This window comes from Camelus bactrianus, chromosome 22, assembly GCF_048773025.1.
Source record: "Camelus bactrianus isolate YW-2024 breed Bactrian camel chromosome 22, ASM4877302v1, whole genome shotgun sequence".
Classification (NCBI taxonomy): Eukaryota; Metazoa; Chordata; class Mammalia; order Artiodactyla; family Camelidae; genus Camelus; species Camelus bactrianus.
In genome coordinates, this window is record NC_133560.1 from 11,937,335 (window position 1) to 11,960,446 (window position 23,112).

Sequence of the window (23,112 nt, forward strand, 5' to 3'; positions counted from 1 at the left end):
TCACCAGTGTTTGTCTTTCTCAGTGGGAAATAGTAGGGGTCTGTGTTTGTGTGTCTGTGAATATATATGTGTACTTGTCTGGGGTGGGAGGAACACGAGGATGGAGGAGTGTGAGCCCACTGAGTTTGTCTTATGATGTATACCTTTCCCAAATGGGATCTTAAAACACATATTCTATAAATGGCCACTTGATTTCATGGGTGGCTAATATGCTATCGTTATTTCACAGTTTTACATCTTTATAGCTTTTTAAAAAATTATAATGCTTGAATGGGATTTCATGGCAGATATTTCCTTTCAGACCTTTTTTAAAAGAATCACAAATTTGACTGAACCATACGGTCACATTCCACCTCTTTTAATTCTCCCTTTTCCCCTCTTTTAATTCTTCCATTCCCATCAAAAACATTTTGTTAAAAGCTCAGGTGATCAAACCCATAGAAACTGCATTGCGAGAAGAATCATAAAGGGAGAAAGCATGAGAGCCTATGGTACAGGGGATTATAGAAGAGAGATGATCTTCCAAAGCCATGGTTTATTTTGGAAATGAAGGGTAAATGCATGTATTTATTAGAAAAGGAAACTAAAGAATTAAAGATGGCAAGATTCTCTTAAAAGATTGAGCCTGAACCAAAATCATATATCATGGCACACTCACAAATTGCCATTTATGGTGCTGTTGGCTGAGCTTGGCCGTGTGGCAGGGATGCACATAAGGTGCTTCTTACATTAGAGTGAGAGTGGCTGGACTTGGAAAAGACAGCTCACCTGCAGCCTGAATGTAGGTTCTGTAACAAGTCCCATTGTTACTCGGAAAGCTCAGGACGCAGGACCAATATTCTTCTACTCATGCAGGATAAGCCACTGAAAGTAATCCAGCTGGAAAGATCAGGGATCTGAGCACGGCCAAGCTGTCTTGTGATAAGCCACTTGTTTCTGCGTAATGCAGCTCACTGTCTAATAAGCATCATTCCTGATCATTAGCGCATAGGGATAAAGGCTCCTTTTGGAAGGATGCAGGGGATCTGCTCCAGGCAAAATGTTGCTCAGTGTCAGAACAGCAGATAGAAATGGACTTGATTCTGTAAGGCTTTGTGACAACAGTCTATATTAAGACTCTTAGAATAAGTGGGGAAAAAAAAAGGTCTTCCACTTCTTCCCATGATGTGGGGAAAGGGCTTCAGCATTGTTTAGGACTGGCTTGTGTATGAGAGTAAAATGAAAAGATAAGTCAAACGGGGCAATAAAGTTCCAGAGCTCTCCCAGTTTGGGGAATCCATTATATCTTAGAAACAAGGATCTATGTTTGAGATTATTGATCCACTAAGTTTTTCTTCACTTACATTTGATTTTTCAATGGTAGGACTTATTAGAATACGGGAACAGTTCTGGTGTGGCATTAAATATCTTATTAAAAACTCATCTTGGTATTTAGTGCAGTGACTTCCAGTGAATGATCTTAAGCCCACATTTCATTTTAATCAGAAACAAAAACTAAAAAATGTTACTCCCTAAGTAGGCCACACTGTATTTTATAAGCACTGTAGAGATTTAGTAAGTAGCATGTATGATTAATGTAGAAACAACCTGACACTTGACTCAACACATGTAATGGCCCCCTTCTCATTTTTAATATGAGGTAAATGCAGACCAGGGAGCCACTGAGCAGTCAGCCTTGAGTAGGTTTGTAATATTGGACTCCGTAGGATGTCTTTTGAAAGGATAAAAAAAGGAATGGGTTGAAGTTTCTATTACAAGACTCTATAATGCCTAGTTGACACAACATTGTAAACTGACTCTAACTCAATAAAAAAAAAAAAAAGACTCTATAATGCCTAAATAATGGTTGGGAGTCCATTCTTTGAGGAGAAATGCTTAAATGTTACTTTAGTCACTTGTAGCACCATTGGGTTAGGGTGAACGCTTGGCTTAGAATATCATTTACATCATTACCTTGTCCTGCTGAAGACCTATGGCATGCAGACAATTCGGCATACTCTCAAAAATACATGTAGTATGCCCAGTAAAATACATTGGCTAGCATAAAAATCAAAGGAAATAGTAGTTTGGAATATCGATCAACGTTACTGGGGTTTTGAATTGTGAAATAATCGACAATCCTGCCCATCTTATCTCGGAAGACAAACTTGAAATTGTCACTGGTTTTCATCGTCAAGTCGCTGTAGTCGACGTCATTACCAGAAATTTCAATGCTGGCAAAGCTGATCTTCCGTTTAAAGCTGGAGATGGAACTGTTGATGATGTTAGTAATGTTGACCTCTTCCACTTCCTTCGCCTTCCCCTAGTTCATAAACAGGGAAGTTAGCTTGATAGACTTGACTCGGCAAAATAAATAAGTAGTATTTTTATACTTAAAGGCCTTAGTATTGAATAACTGGATTTAATGGAGAGTGGTACTGAGTGCCTCATAAACTGACTGGTAAGCAAGACTTGGCAGTCCTGTTATCCTGCTTGTAAGCACCCGTCCCTAGGTCATCAGCTTGTGTAATGGGAAGAGTAACCATTGCCCACTCTAGATATGCAGAGCCTTGTGTTAAACGTTAATTGCTCAGGCTTTGAAGCTACCTGACCTGGGTTCAGATCCCATTCTGCCTATCACTGTTGTGAAATTTTAGTCACCTTAATCTCTTTAGAACTTGATTTCCTTTTCTGCAAAATGTTGATGATATTAATACTTACCTCTTGAGACTGATGGGAAGGTTAAATAGTATAAGTTATGTAAAGCATTTAGTAGGTGTTTGATGAATTCTCTTCTCTTCCAGGGAGGAGGGAATAACTGATTATGAGAGTAAACAGAAATCAGCTATGTCTTAAGGTCTTTGTCACACAAACAGAAATAGTGACGCTCCTTGCAACTCCAGGGAGTTGCCATTCTCCACCATGGCTGGGACAGCATAGCATGTGGACTGGGAGGAAAACTCAGCCGTGGAATGCAGAGGCGACCCAGTCCCAGGGTTGAGTCTGGGTGGGGCGGCAGCTCCATTGTTGACACTTAATCAAGCAGCTCATCAGAAGCAGCCCAGGACTTTGGTCGTGGCTGCTTTACCACAGCTCACCTCCCTCTCCATACACACAGAGAGTCTACATTGGCCCTGCCTGCCCTGCGGTGCGGCTCCACAACTGGGTGGAGGTGGTGGAGGCTAGGGGAGTGATCGGTGGTGAGCAACAAAGAGGACTTGGACCCACGGCTCTGGCTGAGCAGAGCAAGGGCAACAGTTGCTGCTAACATCTTATTCAACAGTAAAAAGCTGAAATCCTTTCCTCTAAAACAGGAACAAGACAAGGATGCCCACTCTCACGACTTCTATTTAACATAGTATTGGAAGTTGTAACCATGGCAATCAGATAAGAAGAAGAAATAAAAGGCACCCAAATTGGAAGGAAAGAAGGAAAACTGTCATTATTGGCAGATGGCATGATACTTATATATAAATCCTCAAGTCTCCACCAAAAAATTATTAAAACTAATGAATTCAGCAAAGTTGCAGGATACAGTATTAATACAGAGAAATCTGTTGCTTTTCTATACACTAATAATGAACTATCAGAAGGGAAAAGCAAAAACAATCCCACGTAAAATCACATCAAAAAGAATAAAATACCTTGGAATAAATTTAAATAAGGAGGTGAAAGACTTATACTCTGAAAACTATAAAACAGGGATGAGGGACATCAAAGATGACATAAAGAAATGGGAAGATAGCCCATGCTCTTGGATTGGAAGGATTAATATTGTTAAAATATGTGTACTACTCAAAGCAGTTGACAGGTTTAATACAATTTCTATCAAAATGCCCATATTTTTCACAGAACCAGAACAAATAATCCTAAAATTTATTTGGAAAAAAGACCCCAAATTGCCAAAGCAATCTTGAGAAAAAAAAGAACAGAGCTGGAGGTATCACCTTCCCTGACTTTATACTGCAAAGCTACAGTAATCAAAACAGCATTGTTCTGGCACAAAAACAGACACACAGATCAATGGAAAAGAATAGATAGCCTGGGAATAAACCCATGAACCTATGGTCCATTAATCAATGACACAGGAGACAAGAATATACAATGGAGAAGAGACAGTTAGTTTGATAAGTGGTGCTGAAGAAGTGGACAGCTACATGTAAAAGAATGAAATTAGAACATTTCCTCACACCATGTACAAAAGTAAACTCAAAATGGATTAAAGACCTAAATGTAAGACCTGAAACCCTAAAACTCCTAGAAGAGAACATAGGCAGAACATTCTTTGACATAAATTAGAGCAATATTTTTTTGGGATCACTCTCCTAAGACAAAAAGAAACAGAAACAAATAAACAAATGGGGCCTAATTAGACCTAAAAGTTTTTGCACAACAAAGGAAACCATCAATGAAATGAAAAGACAACCTACTGAAGGGGAGAAAATATTTGCAAATGATATGACCAACAGGGGGTTAATTCAAAAATATATAAATAGCTCATACAACTCAATACCAAAAAAACAAAACAAGCCAATCTGAGAAATGGGCAGAAGACCTGAATAGACATTTTTCCAAAGAAGACATCCAGATGACTAACAGGCACATGAAAAGATACTCAACGCATCCAATTATTAGAAAAATACAAATCAAAACAGCAGTAAAACATCACCTCACATCTGACAGAATGGCTTATCATCAAAAAATCTACAAGCAACAAATATTAAAAAGGAAGCTGATAGGGAGTAAAATGAATGAAATCCATATTCTTTGGCTGGCACATATGATCATTTGCCTTTTGTACTTGAGTAATACGACTGTGTGAAAAATTGTTCATGATAGTCAAACACAAGAAAAGGCAACTGGATATTTGGGCTATTCTGAATTTGTTTCCTTACCATCAGACCCTTTGTAGTCCTGGCACTTTCCTAAAGGTGGACAGCTCCTCTGCACTGGACCCCTATCATTTTCTTGCCTGTTAGCATGAGCTTTACTATGCCAATGTCCATGAAATTGGGCTTCCAAAGAATCCCAGGGTTCCATGGGCTTGCAGAGAATAATAGTTAAGGGTATGGCCCATTGCCTACTGCAAGTGGAAATAGCAGATAAGTGTCAGGCTGGGAACCAAGAAGATTTGTTCGAATCGCAGCTCTGACTCTTACTGTCTGTGTCCCCTTGGATAAGTCACTTACCTTCCCATGCCTCAGATTCCTATAAAACTACAAAAACTATAAAAATGGAGATAGCCTTCCCGGGTGGTTATGAACATTTAAAATGATGTAATATTTGCAAAAAGCTTGTGACTATGGGTGGCACATACATGCTCAATTGATAATAATCATTATTATTTTTCTGAGAGCTGGACTGTGGTGTTTCACTGCTAAGTCAGATAATGAGTCTTTCCCAGTTAACAGAAAAATATGCTAATCATGAAATTTGCCACAACATAATTTTTCTATACCTTTTTCAGTAAACCATTCCTTGTATAATTGAAGAAAACAAGAATACAACAAAAGAATAAATAGTAAATACGTATTAATCTGAAACTTATAAGCAGCTGATCATGTTTGGTTTGATACTGGGTTTTTCATAGATGCTTGTTCTTGTGGTTGATTTTATGCTGCATACAGAAAACAGTTATTTTCTGCTGGAAAATTACACATATTAATATCTCATTGTATTTAGCAAAAAGAGCAATCTTTTTAAAGAGGTGTCATGATTTCCGGATCCTCCCACCCAAACAAGGATGAAAATCACTGGTGCAAAGTGAATCATTGGGGGCAGGAACCAGGTCCAGGTCATCTCTACAGACCAGCATACGGCATAGGTGATGAACCATATACAGGACCCTCAAAATTCTTACCCTATCTTTGGCTGCCACCTGCTGTAAGGAGCTGTAGTGGGCAACTGCGTATTCCAGGAGGGCCCCAAACACGAAGCTAAAGCAGATCCCCAGGTACACATCGATGGCCTTTATGAAGCAGTTGGTGTTAGGAAGAGAAGTGCGGGACCCGATCATCAGTGTGGTCATTGACAATACGGTGGTCACTCCTGGGAAGACAGGTAAGCAGTGTGCCCACGTCAGCAGCCAGCGAACCTTCCATCATCACCTGGCATGCTGTCTCCATTCAGGAGTTGGCAAGGTAGTGATGGGACTCAGAAACAGAACATAGCTCATTTTGGAACATAGTTCCCTTCTGGAACAGGGTTGATTTGCCCATTTTGTACAGATATGAGTGATAAGATTTTCTAAATGTTTCACCTTCTGTCTTCTCACAGGATGGTGATGTTCGGGAAGCCAAATAACTGTCAGTAGACCATCTACTCACAATTCTTCCTTATCTATCACTGTAAAACACAAGTTTAAAAATGCGCTATTCCTAAAGTAGTCTCTTTCTGTCTCTATCTCTCTGTCTCTCTCTGTAAAAGACTCTCTAAAGAAACCAGCTCCTGGAACTGCCCTGTGAATATCAATGAAAACAATAGTAGGTTAAAGAAGTAAATACATCAGGACCTAATAATCTAGTTCTTTGAAGTCTCCCGTTGGAGCTACTTACCAATGCAGGTTCTTGCAGGGACTGAATCAAGGGAGATCCAAAAAGAAACCCAGGATAGCACCACCAGGAAGGTGGAAGGAACGTAGGTTTCCAAAATGAAATACAAGACATTCCTCTGAAGCTCAAATTGCAAGACCAATCGCGTGTAATTTCCTGAAGGGATGAACAAGGGATAAGAAATCATGCCTGCTCACCTACTAGCAGAGTGGTTTCCTTGTGGGGTGTTTAACTTAGCTATCTTCACATTAAGCCATCTGTTATTCACCGAAGCGTAGTTAATCGTGAACTGTCATTATAGTTTCAATGAAAGAAATCACGGCTGTGTAGAATGGGGTTTGTGGGAGTGCAGATGCCCCCACCCACGATCATCTTCTTGTGCCTTTCTCACCCATGACAGTCCTGCAGCCTCGGGACTGCTGGTTTCCTTGACATCGGCCTCACTAGACTGCGAGCCCCCTGGGGACCATTTCAGCAGTGGGTGTGGAGCAGGTAGAAGTGCCACGCTCAAACGCTGCTGCCCCACCACACTGAGGAGGGGTTCCTGGGCCCCAAAGGGATCAAGAGGAAAAGAGATGATATTTCTGACCCAGGATGCAACTCAGCTATTTTGCATTCATGCATTTTGTCCCATGAGTTACCTGTTTCCTGCTGTGACCTGGTAACTGAGGTGAAATATTGCTGTATGGTGTACTGTGCAAGCCGCAGGTTTTCCAGCCCGCGAACCGAGTCGTTCCCTCTCAGCCAGCTGAACTCCACGTCGTTCCCATCATAGCCCCCTGGCAAGTGAAACAGTGCCGTGGTCAGTGCAGGAAGTTAGCAGATTGAACTGTTCGGGAAGATGCTACGATCTGGAGACATCAGGAGCTCTGTCTTTTTGACAGTGCTAAGTCCAGGGATGATCCCATGCAAAACTGGGCATGATTTCTCAAGTGTAATTGCAGCATCTACTCAGAATGAGATGACCTGCTAGGGGCTTTTCACCATCAATTGAGAACGGGTTCTATGCTGAGCATTGTATAGACCTGGTAGATGATAAGCTACTAGAAGTGGCCTCCCTCATTATTTAAATCATATTTATTGAACACGTATCTAGCAAAGGAATACTATGCTAGATATTGCCTTTCAGGACAGTCTAACACCTTGGAGAGTGTTCTCAGGGACTTCACAGTCTATCTGTTCATATTTCCATATTGGCATAAATGCAAAAACAAAAAACCTGCAGCCAACCACTTTATTGGTGTCTGTAAATATAGTTGCTTGATAAATCTCAAAGCAGTTTTACCAATATAGTTGATGATAGTAGTAATAGCTACCTTTTATTAAACATTTATGTTAAGTCCTTTACACATTTTGTGTCTAAGATTCTTAGAAGCTTGCAAGGCACACCTCTATATTTTTTCATTTTGTAAAAGCTATTTTTTTTACATCTTATGAAATTGAAATGGGTCTTACAGTTGATATATATATATAAAGTACAGCTTACATTTTCCCTAAAATGTTATTATTTAATAAATGCTGTGCCTTCAAATTGAGAAACGGTAATGTTTTTGCCCATTTTATACATGAAAAATTATCACATTCAGAGAGATTGCATAATTTTCTCAGGATAACAAGGCAGATGAAAAACAAAGCCAGGATTGTACCTCAAGAAAGTTTAATACCATAGCCCATGGATGACGATGATAATGTGTCATTTAATGACCATTTACATTTCTAGGTGCTTTACAGTGTTATCATCTCATTTAATCCTCAAATGATATCTTTGAGAAGATAGATGAATGATTAATGAGCACATGAAAAGATGCTCACAATCATTAGTCCTTGGACAGATGTAAATCAAAACTACAGTAAGATGCCACTTCACATTCACTAGATTGTCTGTAATGAAAAAGACAGACAATAACAGATGGTGAGAATGTGGAGAAGCTGGAACACTGCCGATGGAAATGTAAAACGGTGCAACCACTTTGGAAAACAGTTTGGCAGCTTCTTGAAAATGTAAACATCAATTTGACCCAGCATTTCTGTTCTAGGTATATGTCCAGGAGAAATCAAACCATGTCCACAAAAGGACATGTACACAAATTTTCACAGCAGCACTATTCATAACAGCTGAAAGGTGGAAACAAGGCAGAACAACTTGTACTACGTGTATTCTTTAGTCTGGAATAAAGCCATAAAAAAGGAATGAGGTACTGACGCATGCTCCATCATGTATGAACCTCAAAAACATTATGCAAAGTGAAAGAAGCCAGATGCAAAAGGCCACGTGTTATTTGATTCCACTTATATGCAATATCCAGAAAAGGCAAATTCATAGAGACAGGTTAGTGGTTGCTTGGGAGATGGTGGTGGCAATGGGGAGTGACTGTAAATGGGCACTTTGGGGCAATGGAAATGGTTGGACATTGGTTGGACGACTTGGAAAATTTACCAAAAACCTTTGAATTGTACACTTAAAATGATACGAATTTTATGTTGTGCAATTTATAAAGCTGTTACAAAATAACTCTTTGTGCCAAATACTACTAGTTTTTCTGCTTCACTGATGAGGCAAATGAGGTTAGTTCTACTCACCCAAAGTCACACAGCTAGTGCCTGGAAAAGCCCAGTGATCGTAAACGTGGACCTTCATTTTTCAAGGCTACTGGGAAATGGGATGCCAGTGTTGGGACTAACATTTTGTTAACATCTTAGCTTATGGTATCCACTGTCTATCAGTGGTTATCTCCCCCCCCATAAGGTGGAGAAGTAGTCATGAGCTCTTAGAGGATTTCCAGGTAAAAATTATCTGTGGGCTTTCCCTTGGAAGCACCCCCAAACTTACTGAAGCTAGCTGTCCAAAGAGGCCTCGGATCCCAAAGGGGAAAAAAAATACCTTGAAAAGTGAGTTGTACAAGCGTCTATTTAGATACTTTGCTTTTACGACTAATAAATGCTCAGAATCATTACATTCTCATTGCTCTGTCCCTGGGTGGAAATGGGCAATTGTGGGATGGTATCAATTCTTTTCTAGGGTTGGAGTTCAGGAAAAACGCCCTTGGTGAGGTTTCTGTACCCAAATAACTGCTAATAAACATCCAGTGAAAGCTTCCTCTGCTCCCTGGGGATGGTATTTGTACAAGCAGAGTGCTGAAGTTTCTAGGAAAATCTCACTCTGGGGATTTGAGTTGAGCAGAGCCACCCATGGAGGGCAATTGCTTCTTCTATGTGGGGCTGAAAATGAGTTCTCTTTTTGATAACCTCAAATTTTAGTCTGCCCCCAACCAGCTATATTACATGCATTTAATCAATAAGGTAATTAATCTGCCTGCCTGAGTGTTTAATTAAATGTCTACCTCTGAATAATGACTGCTGCCTCATAATGGCTGTGCTTCTTGGATGTTGGCCACTTGTGTCCTCATGTAAGAAGTGCCCACTGCTTTCCAGTGCTTAGCTATAGTTTTTCCTCCTTGCACAAGACATGCCTTGATGCCTTAATATCTCCTAAATGTGGCATTGTGTTCCCAGGACACGTATCACAGTTGCCACCTCCACAGGTTTGGTGGGCATTTCAGAGTGGTTTACTAAGGAACCAAGGAGATCACTCACAGTGCCAGGAATTCATTTGACACCCATCAGCTTAGAGTCCTCATTCCTCACCAAAAGCAAATCCCCAGATTGCAGTTTAGATGCCCAGTTACTAGCCTTATTGTATTAAGCTTTGTATACATCAAACAATTTCTTTTAGAGGTTGGAAGCAGTTGTGCGACAAACGCCAATGATTGCTTTGTGTATTTGCCATTTCTAACCTCTGCTGTATTCTTTCTGGCTTCCGTGCCTTAGCAGATTCTGAGGTCCCCTCCTAATCTTATTGTCCCCCATTTCCTTGGCTGTCCTGTCCACTTTTAGGTGGAAATATTTGGTGCCAATGCACAATGGTCCTCCCCCAAAGATGTAACGTCGGAAGGTTTGTTTTTGCGCAGCCTCTTAATCTCTCTGGATATATATCCAGAAGGACTGAACCCATTGTAACCGACATCAGGAAAAGAAGGGCCACTCTGTATAGGACACTTTTCATGAATACGCAGATCTAAGTCCCCCCAGAAAATACTCACAGCTTTCTAGTTGCAGCTTGCATGTCTGTGTGTCCATGGGGTATTTAGACAGGTCCATGTTACATGCAACAGTTGTTGTGATTCTAAGAAAGGAAAAATGGGTTCATAGGCAGTGTTACGAGGTTGCTATAGAAAGCATATACTCCCATATGCTTAAGCATGTACTTAATGGCCACTCCAAGAGGACTTCCACCTTGACTCTTACAGTGAATGTGGTGCCTGCATTCAAAACAGTCCTGAGTTTTTTCATGCTAAGCAATACTTGCAAGACTCCAGACTCTGGAGTCCAGAGCAGAGGAAGTTGGAATGTTGGCAATTCAGAGGCAACCTTGCAACAATATTACAGAACAGAGTCACTCATTCACTTGTTTGAGATGCTTTTGCAGCCAGTTTTTAACATTTATCTTTATGACAAACCCACGAGGAGCCCGTCCCTAAACAAAGTGCTTCATGTGCATTATCCCTTTGAATGTTTACAACAGCTTTATGAGGTAGGAAATATTATTATTCTCCTTTTGCTACTGAGGAAACTGGGGCTTAGCTCAGTCCTTGTTTTATAACTTCAGCCTCTCGCTTGGCATTTAAGATCAGCCTCACGAATATTTGGTTCCTGGCCTTCTCCCAAGGGCCCCTGGGACTGTTAGGTTTGCAGTCCTTGAGTCCTTGTCCAGCCCTGGCACAGGCAGCGATGAGTCCTCTGCCTGTGGGCTGCCTCATGCCGCACCCCAGGGGCATCTTTCCTGTTCCTGCCAACCAGCGACTTGGTGAACAGTTGGATGAGCGGAAGTTTTGGTCTCAGTGGTTTGGGGAGGCGGCAAAGGGCAGCCTGCGACTGCAGGTGGTGAGGCTTCGGGGGACGGTACTTTGATTCTCTGTCTGTGCAAGAACGACTCAGGTAAGTAAAGATGCATTCTGGAGCCATCCCAGCCTCACTGAGCAACATGAAATGAAAGTTCCTTGTATCACCTGTTTGCTCTTGCTGTTCCCCTTGCCTCTTCCTGGCTGACCTCCGTTTACTCTTTGAGATTCAACTCAGAGTCCTGTGAAAGCATCCTCTAGCATCACTCCAAACCACTAACCTACTCCCCGCCTTGGGCCCCCAGTGCCTGTCTTCATCTGGTGGTGTGTCTGTGTCAGGACAACGTCTTATTCAGCTCCGAATCCTCAGGTCCAGCACCGGCCTGGCACAGAGCACGCCTTCTCAGTAGATGCTTGTTGACCCAAACTGGACTCAGAGAGAGAGAGAGCCCCTCTGCCAGGGAACAAGGATCTAAGAAGGCAGGTACATGAGCAGGGGGACACTTTGGAATGGTTATCCCAGTGCTGGTCAGAACTGCCCAAGATGTTATCTCTGCCTTTTCTTTCAGACCTATCCCCTCCAACTCTGAGGCGGCAGGTGCCCCGGTACCTGAGAGCATACAGGACTGTGCCATTGGAGAAGAGGCGGATGAGCCTGTTTCCCACAGTGACTTTGTGGAGGAAGGACGTTTTGGACTCCACGATGTAAGTGTCTGGCACCCAGAGGAACTCCACGAGGCGTGCATCCAGAGTGAAGCTCTTGTTGCCTTCGAACACCAGCCGCGGGTCTGTCCAGCGCTGTCTGAGGTATATGGTGGCTGTGTAGTCCTGAGTGGGCAGCCAGGGAGGGGAAGTGGGCGGGTGGGGGTGGGGAAAGACTCAGAACATGGAAGAAAAGGGATCATCCTCCTCCCCTCCCCACCTCCACTGAGGTCACGAGCACATACTGCACTACACATGGCTGAATAAAGTTTGTCTTGAGCTGGTGGCCTGTAGCAGTAAGAGAGCAAAGCACCTTATTTATTCTAGATAATAACGCCCGTTGCCTAGGAACCCCACAGGAGCATGTTCAGGGCCTTAACTTACTTGCCCTTCATCACAAAGTCCCCACCAAGTTGACAGTTTTGATGAGCAAAGTGCTTAGGTTGTCCCGGATTTACCCGGAATCTACCGTGGACCCTCTTGGCAAACTGCCTTTAATGTCATCTTGTCTCTAATGTGTTCTTTCAAGTGAGAGGTGGGGCAAAAGCAGTTATGTGATTGCTGGTTTTCATCTGCTTGTCTCTCCCTCTGTGAGGGACCACGTGATATTCAAGCTGCCCCTGCTCTTTCATTCTTTTCCCCCAGTTTATCCCTCACCAGATGCACCCACTCCACTCCATTGTTTCTCCCCTCCTGGCCTTTGGATCCACTTCCCTCCTGATACTCAGAAGATCTGTTTTACAAGCATCTTCCGCTGTCTTGAGTTTTAGGGTAGGTCTCCAGCTTCTGCCACTGCAAGGAAGTCTCTGCTCTGCTGTGAGTAGCTAGAAAATGTATTTGCATCAAGCACAAGGAGAGGGGCTCGTTGCGTGGGAGATGAGGAGGCCAGCCTTACCATGTCACTCTCGGAAATACTGGAAATACTCGCAATGTCCAGAGTCAGTGCTATCTGAACAGGGTCTCCTAAGAGTGAAGAAGAAACCGGAAAGACTTACGTAGAAACACAAACGGAAGTTTTCCTAACCCTCCTTCAGCACAATTAAAAATACATATATATTAGAAAATTACAAAAGTAACACTTGCCTGTTGGAAAATTCTAAACACTTTAGAAGTATATAAAGTAAAAGGTTAGTTTCTATCCTCCCCACCTCAGGAGGAACCATTGTGCAGAGTGTGCCTCCCTTTTATACGAAAACAAATGCACAAATATATAGTTAGCCAGATACATAAATACACAAATACTATATTCATGAGTGCATATTTTAAAGAATGTAGTGGTATTTGCTACTTCTTATTTGGAGGGTTTTTCCTATGGTGCTTGCCAGGGGCTCATTGTTTAGAAATGTAATAGAGGTTTGGGAATTTGTACACAAAAATATTTCTCCCCCCTCAACCAAGTGGATTTACCACAAGATGGCGTGTAAGACTGCTCACGGTCGAGCTCCCACGCCCCCTCCTGACACTTTTCCTCCTCTTCCTTTGCTCTCCAGGAGCCCTAAGCTATTTGGAACTGCAGAACCATCCCACTTGGTCTGTGCACAGATGTTGGGCCTCACTCCTGGAGTCTCGGCAGATGGGCCCGAAATCCTGAGAGTGCTTGTCTTAGTTCTCGGGACTGAGGCTGAGAGCCACCACTCCCAGCGGCCAGGCCAGGCCAGGCCAGGCACAGTGACTCCTCCTTACACTGAGATGTGGAAGAAAAGCCCAGGAGTCAGAAAGATGGGAGTTTGGATCTGGGAGAAGTTGCCAAGTCTTTCCGAACTACAGTTTTCTCATCTGCAGGTATGAACAATGCTGAGGACAGCAGAGCATCATGGAGAGGGTTAAATTAGGTTGGGTATGTGACAACTTCTTTGCAGGGAGGTGGCAAGTAGGAATGTTCATGAAGTGCCTGCCTAGCAGGACATCCAAAGGCTGCTCGGAAATAATTATCTGTACGAAGCCCCCAGCACTGTTTCTGTCACTTAATACCAGGCACTCAGTAAACAGCATTTGCCTTCCCTTCGCCCTCTCTTCCGTGATCTCAGCTAATTCTGGAAAAGGAACAACTTTCCTCGCCAGGTTGATGGGTGCAATAGCATTCACTTGTGATAAATAACTGGGGGTGCCTCAGGGAGCTGTGACAATGGCATTAACCAAGAAAAGGAGAGGCAGAATTCAAAGGAAGCTTAAAAACATCCAACTAGGGGGAATCAGACAGAGCAACCTAGTTGTTAATTGGAGGAAACCAAGCCACAAAATAATAGGTAAGAATTTGGAGTTGGGAGTTTTAAAGCTAATGCAATTAAGAGTAATTAAGTTAATACTTGGTGTTAATACTTGGTGGAAAAGGGGGAAGGCTCTGAGGGCAGACCCTGGGAGGTGCTGAAGGAGTGTGGTGCTGATTGACTTTCTGCCCCGCAAGGCAGCAAGGGTGCAGCAGCAAAAAAAGGAGCTTAACGGGTCAGAGTGTTTGAAACCCCTGCTGGCCACTTCATAGCGGTGTCACCTTGAACAAATTGCTTAAATCTCTCTGTTCTACACTATCTCACCTGTAAAATAGAGCAGCTAATACCAGCCATCAAGGGCTGTGCTAGGAAGGTTACAGGATCTATTTTAAGTGCCTAGAACACAGCGGGCAGTGGGTCAGTCAGTGCTCGTTGCCCTCCCTGTGAGACATGGAGAATGGAAAACACACGAGAGCTCCAGCCTCACTGTGGGTTTTTTGTTGTTTGTTTCTAAGCAGTCTAGTCAAGGTTGGCTTTTTTATGGACCAGAGCTTGCTCTTTCTTCCCCTCGAATTATAAATGTCAGCTGTGCCACCAGAGGGCAGCTTTTTCCTAGGAAAGAGGTCAACGGCAAGTCCTGGGCAGAGTTCAAGAGGGCCTGCTTGCAAACCTGTGCTGTCTAGCTCGGTCCCTGAGAAACCCTGTGGAGGTCTTGTCACTCAAGGACCCCAGGGTCCTAGACCTGGGTGGACAGACATTACAGAGAACAACCAGCCCCTCTTTGGGCCTTGAGGCTGCTTTGCAAGTACAGGTTCTGTTGGGAGGCAGAGTGCTGAAGGCTCACGACAAGGGGTGAGGGTTGTGCCTTCTCCTCCTTTTGACTGAAAACCCCTCGCCCCATTCTTAGCCCAGGTGGATCCGGGCCTCAAGTCCCCTTAAGTCGACCCCAGGTTCAGAATGAGCACCTTGCCCAAGGACCCTGCACCTTGTTGGCCTGTAAGCAGGCAACAGGAAGGATAGTGTCCTGGCCTAATTATTCGGGATTTGGGAGGCAGAGGAATTGTTGAGTGGATCTAACCAGGTGCACAGATTCACGTGCTTGTCCTTAGTGTTCAGCTGGGCCTGGGAAAGCCAGGGGAGGTTTAAGCTTCCCTAGATCTCATAGCATCAGGACCTAATTGTGTGGCCATGAAGATGCACCTCTCAGATCTCGGGATGAAAGGGGTGTGATTGGTCCCAGCTACTGTGCTCTGAAATCTACCACCACGCTTGCTCAGAGGCCACACTTCCCATGGGCTACTCCCCACCGGGGGGGCTGAGCATGGCAAGAATCCTAACGCAGGCCTGGTCCTGGGAGGCACGGAGGCTGCACCAAAGGGTCAAGGACTCGTGGGTGGCCTTTCCAAACACACTTAAAACTGCACTGTAGTCTGACACCTCCAGCAACCTTCCTTCCCTCACTCGCTCCTTCCCCAGGGGTCAGACCTGCATTGCAGTCTGACAACTCTCCAGCTTCCTTCTTTTCCTGCCCTGTATTTCATCATAAATATGATTCCATTAAATGTCTTGCACAGAAAATCCCTTCTTGGTGCCTGCTCCTCAGAGGACCTGGACTAACGTAGGAATCCTAGATGCAACCAGAGAATTTTATCATCTAAAGGAGGAGCAGGAAGGAAAAGGGATTAAAATAGACTGCACCCTGATTTATGCCCTTCATGCCTCCCCATGAGGTAGATGATATGTCCCCATAACAGAAAGGGAAACTGAGGTTCAGAAAGCTAAGGTGTGCTTGCCCAGCAGTAGAGCCAGGAGCCAAACTCCAGTTTGCTCAACTCCAAGACTCTTTCCACTACTTTCTGCTCAAGGTAACAAGATGTTAGTGACCATCTTGGTTCAATCTTGCATTTTATAAACAGAGAGACTGAGACCTTGTGAGGAGGTGGGTGGTGGCCTCCTTCTTTCCCTTCTTGCCTCATTCTTTCAACAGATTTTAATCTTGACAACTTGGTATCTGTCAAGCGCTGAGCTGCTGCTGGAGTTAGTGAGGTAAACAAAGCAAGATTCCCCCAAGGGGCTGTAGCCTAGAGCTAAGACAAACATAAAGCCAGTGACAGTGACAGTGTCACCAGGTAATGGCCATGATTTGGAGGTTGTTCAAAATAAAATGTGAAGAAAGGGGATGGGGCCTGGAGGAATCTGGGTGGACTGCTCAGAAGAGGAAGCCTTTCATCTGAGACATGAAGGAAAATTGGCATTTGGTCGGGGACTCAAGTTGAACCAAGCCATTCTAGGCAGATAAGCAGTCTCAGCAAGTCATGGAGATCAGGGAGGCCAAGGAGGTCGGGGGGAACACTTGTAACCCAGCATAAGGGGGAAGAGTTGGGGAAGATGAGACTGACAGACAGAGGCTGGGCTAGGAAGGGCCTGGTGGTCCATGCAAAGGGCTCTGGACTCCATGCTGAGGATGCTGGGATACAAGCAGGTATTCTGAGCAGGCAAAGGCCCTAGGTGGGTCATCCAGGTCAAGTAGAGGCAGAGTAGAGGGTTACCCTTGAGGGGGCAGGTTAAGGCAGGAAGACCCAGATGGAGTAGTCCTGGTGAGACGTAGTGAATTCCTTGAATGACCCTGGAAGTGTGGGCAGAAGAAAGACAGTGTGTACGAGGTTGTTAGGAGGCCCATGTAACCTCCTTAGTGGGGAGAAGTGTTTCTTTATCCTGCAGGTGGAGAGACCAGAGAAAGTGCTTTCTCCAAAGTAGCATGAAAAATCATGGGCAGCTCTCCTTATCGATCACTGCCAACACTTAACAGGCTGCAGGATAGAAAATGCAGTCAGCTAAAGCCTCCTGAAACCCTCGTCTCCATATTTTCTCTGTTCCTGTCTTTTTGAATTGATATCCTGGACAAAAAGAATGACCTACCGCCAAAATTGGGCCTGAGAAACTTGTTATATCCTGCTGTGAGATTCTCAAAGCCAGGCAGGGACAGCTTGTCACTTCTGCTGACCTCGTTGCTAAACTGATTCCCCTGGATGCACATCCTGGAAAAGAAAATGGGTTTCGGTGTGCACGCTTCTTTGTATGTAGACACACAGGTGTACATGTACACTTGAACTTGTGTTTGCCTGTACGTGTGTGGCTGTGCCCATGTACCAGCAGTGACCTCCCCGAAGAGAAATCTCTAATTTTCAGCTGCTGAGTTAATATATGTTTTTTCCCACCCCATTTTATTACCCATTGGCCATATATCACAATGTCATGGTAATTTGGGACCCTCCAGCTGTCTTCCTCCAAAACACAAGGGGTTTGTCCATCTATGACCATTTTGGAAGCTTCAGTTCTCCAGATAGAATAAATGGCAGGAAGTTGTATTGTCCTGGTGTGCCAGGGAGGTGAAGAGATGAGGTTTTGTCTTGCCATTGGGAAGTAGAAAGAGCTGCAACCCCTCCCACCACATGCAAAACACGGAGCAATTCAGACCAAGGCCACTGTGGGGTGGCAAAGCTCACCTTCCAGCGAAGAGACTCAGGCACAGGAAGGCCAGGTGGACACCGTGCCTCATGCTGAAGAGCTTACGCAGAGAGGGGCCAAAGTAGAAATCACCTGGGGAGACAGATGGAGCAGGTGGGAGGCAGACAACCCAAAAGGCTCACCTCCTCCCAGCCCAGCCCAGCCCCTAGGCTGTGGGGCATCAGTTACAGCGTCTTCTCCATGTCTGCCGGGAGCAGTCTCTTTCCACACCTTTCCTTCACCGCTCCTGCTCCCTGAATGTCATCCAGGAATGACTTCATTATGGATGATCACATTTTAAATCCAACCCAAGTAAGGGCTGAGGACTTGTTTAGAGAGTGGTTCACCACCAGACCAGAGATGTAGCCGGTCCATCCTCAGCTGTGTATTTGGGGAGCCCCAGGACTGTCCTTACCCTGGCCTTGTCCTGACTTTGCCAGGAAGGACATCCCCAGCTATAAACTGCCCCCAACTATGCTGTTTATCCGAGGGTCTAGGCCTGTTAACCAAGTCACGTAGACAGGAAATGAAAACTTCCCGAGGCCCTCTGTGTGCCAAGGAATGTACTTTCCCACCCATCTTCTCACTCGATCCTCGCAAAGTCCTCGTGGGGGTGGTGGGTTAACCCCTGTACTGCGATGAGGAAACAGAGCTCCTGGAAAGCTCACAGTGCTAGTGAATGTCAGAGGAGACTCAGGATCCAGGGCTGGCAGCCTCACCGCCCAGTCACACTGGCTGCTCTCCCAACCTCCCGTACCTGCTCCCTGTGTGCTCTGAAGCTGTTCAGCTGGTGTGGGCGAGCGGCATGTATGCGTGCAGTCTGCCAGGGTAGGCGTTGCCCAGGGGCCTGGCCTCCATGGGTTTGGGAGCTGCTATCAGATGTCTCTGAAAGAGCAGCAGGAGCCAGGCAGGCAAGCCTGTGACCCGTCACGTTGGTGACAGCAGACTGGGGATTCTCGGGATGGGGGAGCTCAGGCCCCATTCCCAGGCAAGCCCAGGGTGGGTCATCCCCTCCTCTGTGGTAGCCTCTGTGAACAGACCACTCTCTGGAGTCCAGCCATTCTGGGGCTTAGGGTGCGATTCAGCCATTAATTAATATTATTTGACTAACAAAACGAACACATGCTTATTGTAGAAATGGAAACGAGATAGAAATGTATAAAAGTGTAAATCTCAATGATGTGTCAATGTAGATTTATTGATTTATCCAATGTACCGCTCTGGTGGGGGATGTTGATGGTGGAGATGGCGGTGCATGTGTGGGGCGCTCAGTTTTGCTGTGAACTTAAAACTTCTCTAAAAAGTAAGCTCTATTTTTAAAAACAGCTTACCCCTTCTGTGAAATGGGTACCCATAGCCATTGGTGGGATGCTTTGAGATATCAAAGTGGAGAAGCAGAGCACAAGTCACAGCAGAAACTTCTTTTTTGGTACATTTTCTATAAGGACCACTTTGGAAATGAGCATATTTCCTCTAGTCTGTTTTAATGAATGGCAGTACCACACTTCACAGGCTACACCAGTTCAGAGTGATAATTTTCTAATGAAAAACAGTGTAAATCTCTCCCTCACTTCTGCCTAGTCTCATACCTCTGAGATAACCACTGTGAACAGTTGTTCTGTCCACACATCCACATATATATTTATATACAGATATATCTTTGCATGGAGAAAAATATTTAAAAGTAAAATTTGGATGATAGTTTGCATTTTTTTTTTGCTTTTTACATTTTTACTTAACAATAATAATAGCAAATCATTATTGAATATTGAATGCAAGCTTATACCGTGCTAAGAACCTTTCCAATCCTCACAACAACTTTTTGAAGTAGTTACTACCATTCTCCTTATTTTGCAAATGAAGAAACTGAGGCTTAGAGAGGATAAGAAGCAGTCTCAAGATTGATTACACAGCAAGTGAGGGGCAGAGTTGAATCCAGGCAAGCTGACCCAGGCACTTTTAATCATTGCACGATGACACATCCTCTTCCCCAGTGTCAGCGGGACCTCTCCATGTCAGTTCCTACAGATCTGCCTCATTCTTTCTGATGGCTGCAAGGTATTTCATAAAATCAATGTACCAACATTTATATAACATATTTCCAAATTTTTCCCTGTTACAAAATCAATAATGGATACTTTTACCCATATGTAAGCTCCTATAAGTCTGCACTCTGTCATGTTTCTCTGCCTCTGTCTTTCCCTTCTCACTCATCAACAACACCAGCTGTAAAATCACCATCACCAACCCACCAATGCTCGTAATCAAACTTTTCTCCTTTAGTTTATCTTCCCAACCCCTGTCTGTCCCCCTATCCCCAGGCTCCATGGAGGGGCTCCCATGCCCTCCATCCCTTCATTCAATTTTCCAAAGGCTCAGTGAGATCCTGCTAGGAGTCAGACACGTGTGAGGCATCCCAGGAACTCCTGTCTTGTAGGGCAGAGTGTAAGCAGTGAAAGAACACAAAATTCCCTGTGCATGTCCTATGACAAGGGCCAAGGCAAAGGGACTCAAGGAAGGAATGCAAAGGAAGTGAGTGGTTAGCTCCACTGGGAAACGGTGAGACGGTGCCAGGACGGAAGTCACAGAGAAGGTCATTTGATTCTGAAGGATGTGTTTGCATTTGCCAGGTGAATGAAGGAGGGCAGGGGCCCTCCAGATGCTGAGCGCAGGTGTGGAGACTTGCCTATGGACACTCTGCTACCTACTATGCCCCGTTTCTTCCCCTAGCCCAGGGCCATCCGCAGCTTCTTCCTAGTCTGGCTTGATTTAGCTCCACTCTCCTTTAGGGATATTCAATTCTCCCTTCTCTTGTAAGAAACTGCCCTTGATCAAGTAAGTTGGGGAACCATCCAGTCTTTGGCAATAAGGCTCCCGTTGAATCGTGCTTTCCCTGTAGCCAATCCTAAATTAGGAAGAGAGAGTGTCTGAGCCCTGGGCCTCTGAGTCTTCTCCAGGGAGTCTTAAGCTCTGAGAAGCTTTGCCCCGGCTAGACCCAGACATATGATCCCGTCTCACCCTGCTTGTTCTGGTTACGTTGCTGAGAGTGTTTCATTTTATAATGGAAGGAAAGAGAAGTATAGAAAGCCCTCTAAATGCTTCTAGGTACTAGTACCATGCTTGGTGCTTGATCTCATTTAACTCTCATGACCGTCTGGCCTAATAGGTATTAATTTCTAGACTGGAATCTCAGTTTGGTGAAGGGATTTGGCTGAGCCACATGGCCGTTAAGTGCCTGTGATTTGAATCCAGGTCTTCCAAGCCCCTGTTCTTTGCACTACATCTGGGACGAGAGTCCCCAGCTCCCCAGGCTGAACTGGATTCCACTAGGCTCTGGTCCTTCTTACACCAAATCCATCTCTGGTATAAACTGCTGCATTCAGAGCAAGTCCCAAGTGGCATGTGCAGCTGGTGCTTCTCCCCATGTGGCAGAGGAGCCAACCATTAAGTGATGATTTGTGTATCCACCTGCCTGAATGGAAACTTCGGCACCAGTTCTGATACAGATGCTGAGACTGGCATTTGGCAGAGCTGTGCACTGAGCCACCAGAGGGCAGTGCCCCCAGGGTTGTCCTTGCAGCCACACCTTGGAGATTCTGGCTGGAACCATCTAGCCTTTCACATCTGCAGGGAACACGGTACTCAGGAGGTCCCGGGGGCAACCTATGCACTCTTACCCTACCCTGAGGGGATCTCTGCCAAGATCCCGCCTCTACCAGTAGAAGAGAGCTTCAGCTTTGGATTCAGACACACCAAAGTCATTTAACCTCGGCGAGTATTCCCGTCTGACAAATGGGAATGGAAAGCATTCAATAAACATGAGTTTCATTCTCCTCTCCCTTCTGTGTCTTCCATGGGGACTTCAGTGATCCCTCTATGACCATGAGACTCCAAAGCTCAAGCTCTTTCTAATATACCCCACTCTGTCACCCAGGGTGTGAGCCGACTGTGATGTCATTTTGAGGGCACTCAGTATGGCATCACCCAGGAAGGACACTGTCAGACACAGGACTTCAGGGTCACCCAGGTGGCTGATGCCACCTTTTTCTGGACTGGCTCTGAGAAGCAGAGGTAATTCCAATATGTGCAGGTTTCCACTCCCATTTCCGGACTCTCAATCACATAAATACCGTGAGCCCCAAATTTGTCATACTCTAGCTTCCTTCTTACATAGGCACTATTCCCCTGTCACCAGTCACCTCAGCATAGACAGAGCCACTTGTTGGGAAGCAGGGGTGGAGCCTGAATTAGGCTGAGGTGGGGAAAGGTATTATTGCCATGGGTCCACCTTAAGAAAAACACAGAAGGTGAAGTTGTGCAGTGTGTGTCCTGGGGGGCAACACAGAGAGGAACACCTGTAGCTCTCATGTCAGACAGAAGGGCCTCCAATCTTGACTCTGCACTTGCTCTGAGATTGTGTTATTTCTCCCTGAGGTTTAGTTCCCTCCGCTGTAAAAGAGATGGCACTTCAGACAATGGTGAGACCTGATACGAAATAGGTGCTTAGCGAATTCCAGACCTGGCCCCCTTCCCTCAGTCCCAGCCGGGCTTGTATCTGGATCTCCTTCCCTTTCCTCCCTCCAAGCACCAGGAGGGGCCAGCACTTCTCTTACCAGGCAGCTGCCAAGGCTCTGTTAGCACAGATCCTTCAGGTCTTCAGGCTGGGCTTCCAGGTAGGGCATGGTCTTCTGCGTTGCTGAGATTCTCTCCATCATCAGCCCTGACCTCTTGGATGTAGGCACACAGCCACTCTCTGATGGAGTGGTTCTCTCTGTGGGAAGACAGAGCTGCAGGACCAGCCAGTCAGACAGGTGGGCAGAGCCTCTCGCAGCTCCTCCTCTAGGTGGAGCTCTGACCAGGTCCTGGGTGTATGTGGGAATCCCCAGCTGCTGCTATGGCTGCTGGCTGCCAGGGCTCTGACTCTGAGTTGTATCTTAGCCACGCTCCCGGACCACAGCCAGAAAAGACTCTTGAGAAGAAAGACCCATGAAAGTCAAATAAAGTGGGTGAACCCACCCACATGCCTGGACGATGAGTCTCTTGTTCTGAATGTGGAAGACACACCTCTATCCTGATAACGTGGAATGGGAGTTAGCAGTGTGGATGACCCTGGACAAGCCACTTCACCTCTCCTCAGTTTCCTACCCATAAAATAGAACCTGGCCAGTTCTGAAATTCTGATTTCTGGTAATGTATTTTAAGACCTTCTTTGAGATCAACAGGAAGACCCGTCTATGTAAAAGGAGGCTTGCAGAACCTAGGACATCC

The 23,112-nt window shown here is 45.0% G+C and overlaps 1 protein-coding gene across 2 annotated transcripts; it reads right to left on the bottom strand.

Annotated features, from left to right (window-relative positions):
- Positions 1-342: 342 nt before the first annotated feature.
- Positions 343-22,785, bottom strand: GABRP (gamma-aminobutyric acid type A receptor subunit pi). 2 transcript variants are annotated; one of them, XM_010972253.3, is made up of 10 exons: positions 22,458-22,779; positions 17,844-17,937; positions 17,257-17,375; positions 13,026-13,093; positions 12,039-12,256; positions 10,631-10,713; positions 7,172-7,309; positions 6,534-6,686; positions 5,840-6,027; positions 343-2,302 (listed from the first exon to the last, which is right to left on the bottom strand). In XM_010972253.3, exons 2-10 carry the CDS (start codon positions 17,894-17,896, stop codon positions 2,000-2,002), a joined length of 1,323 nt encoding a protein of 440 aa, XP_010970555.1. In that variant the 5' UTR covers positions 17,897-17,937; positions 22,458-22,779; the 3' UTR covers positions 343-1,999. The 2 variants fall into 2 exon arrangements, with proteins under 2 accessions (XP_010970555.1, XP_010970556.1); XM_010972254.3 differs by lacking the exon at positions 5,840-6,027 and having other exon boundaries at positions 2,122-2,302; positions 22,458-22,785.
- Between the last annotated feature and the right edge of the window lie 327 nt (positions 22,786-23,112).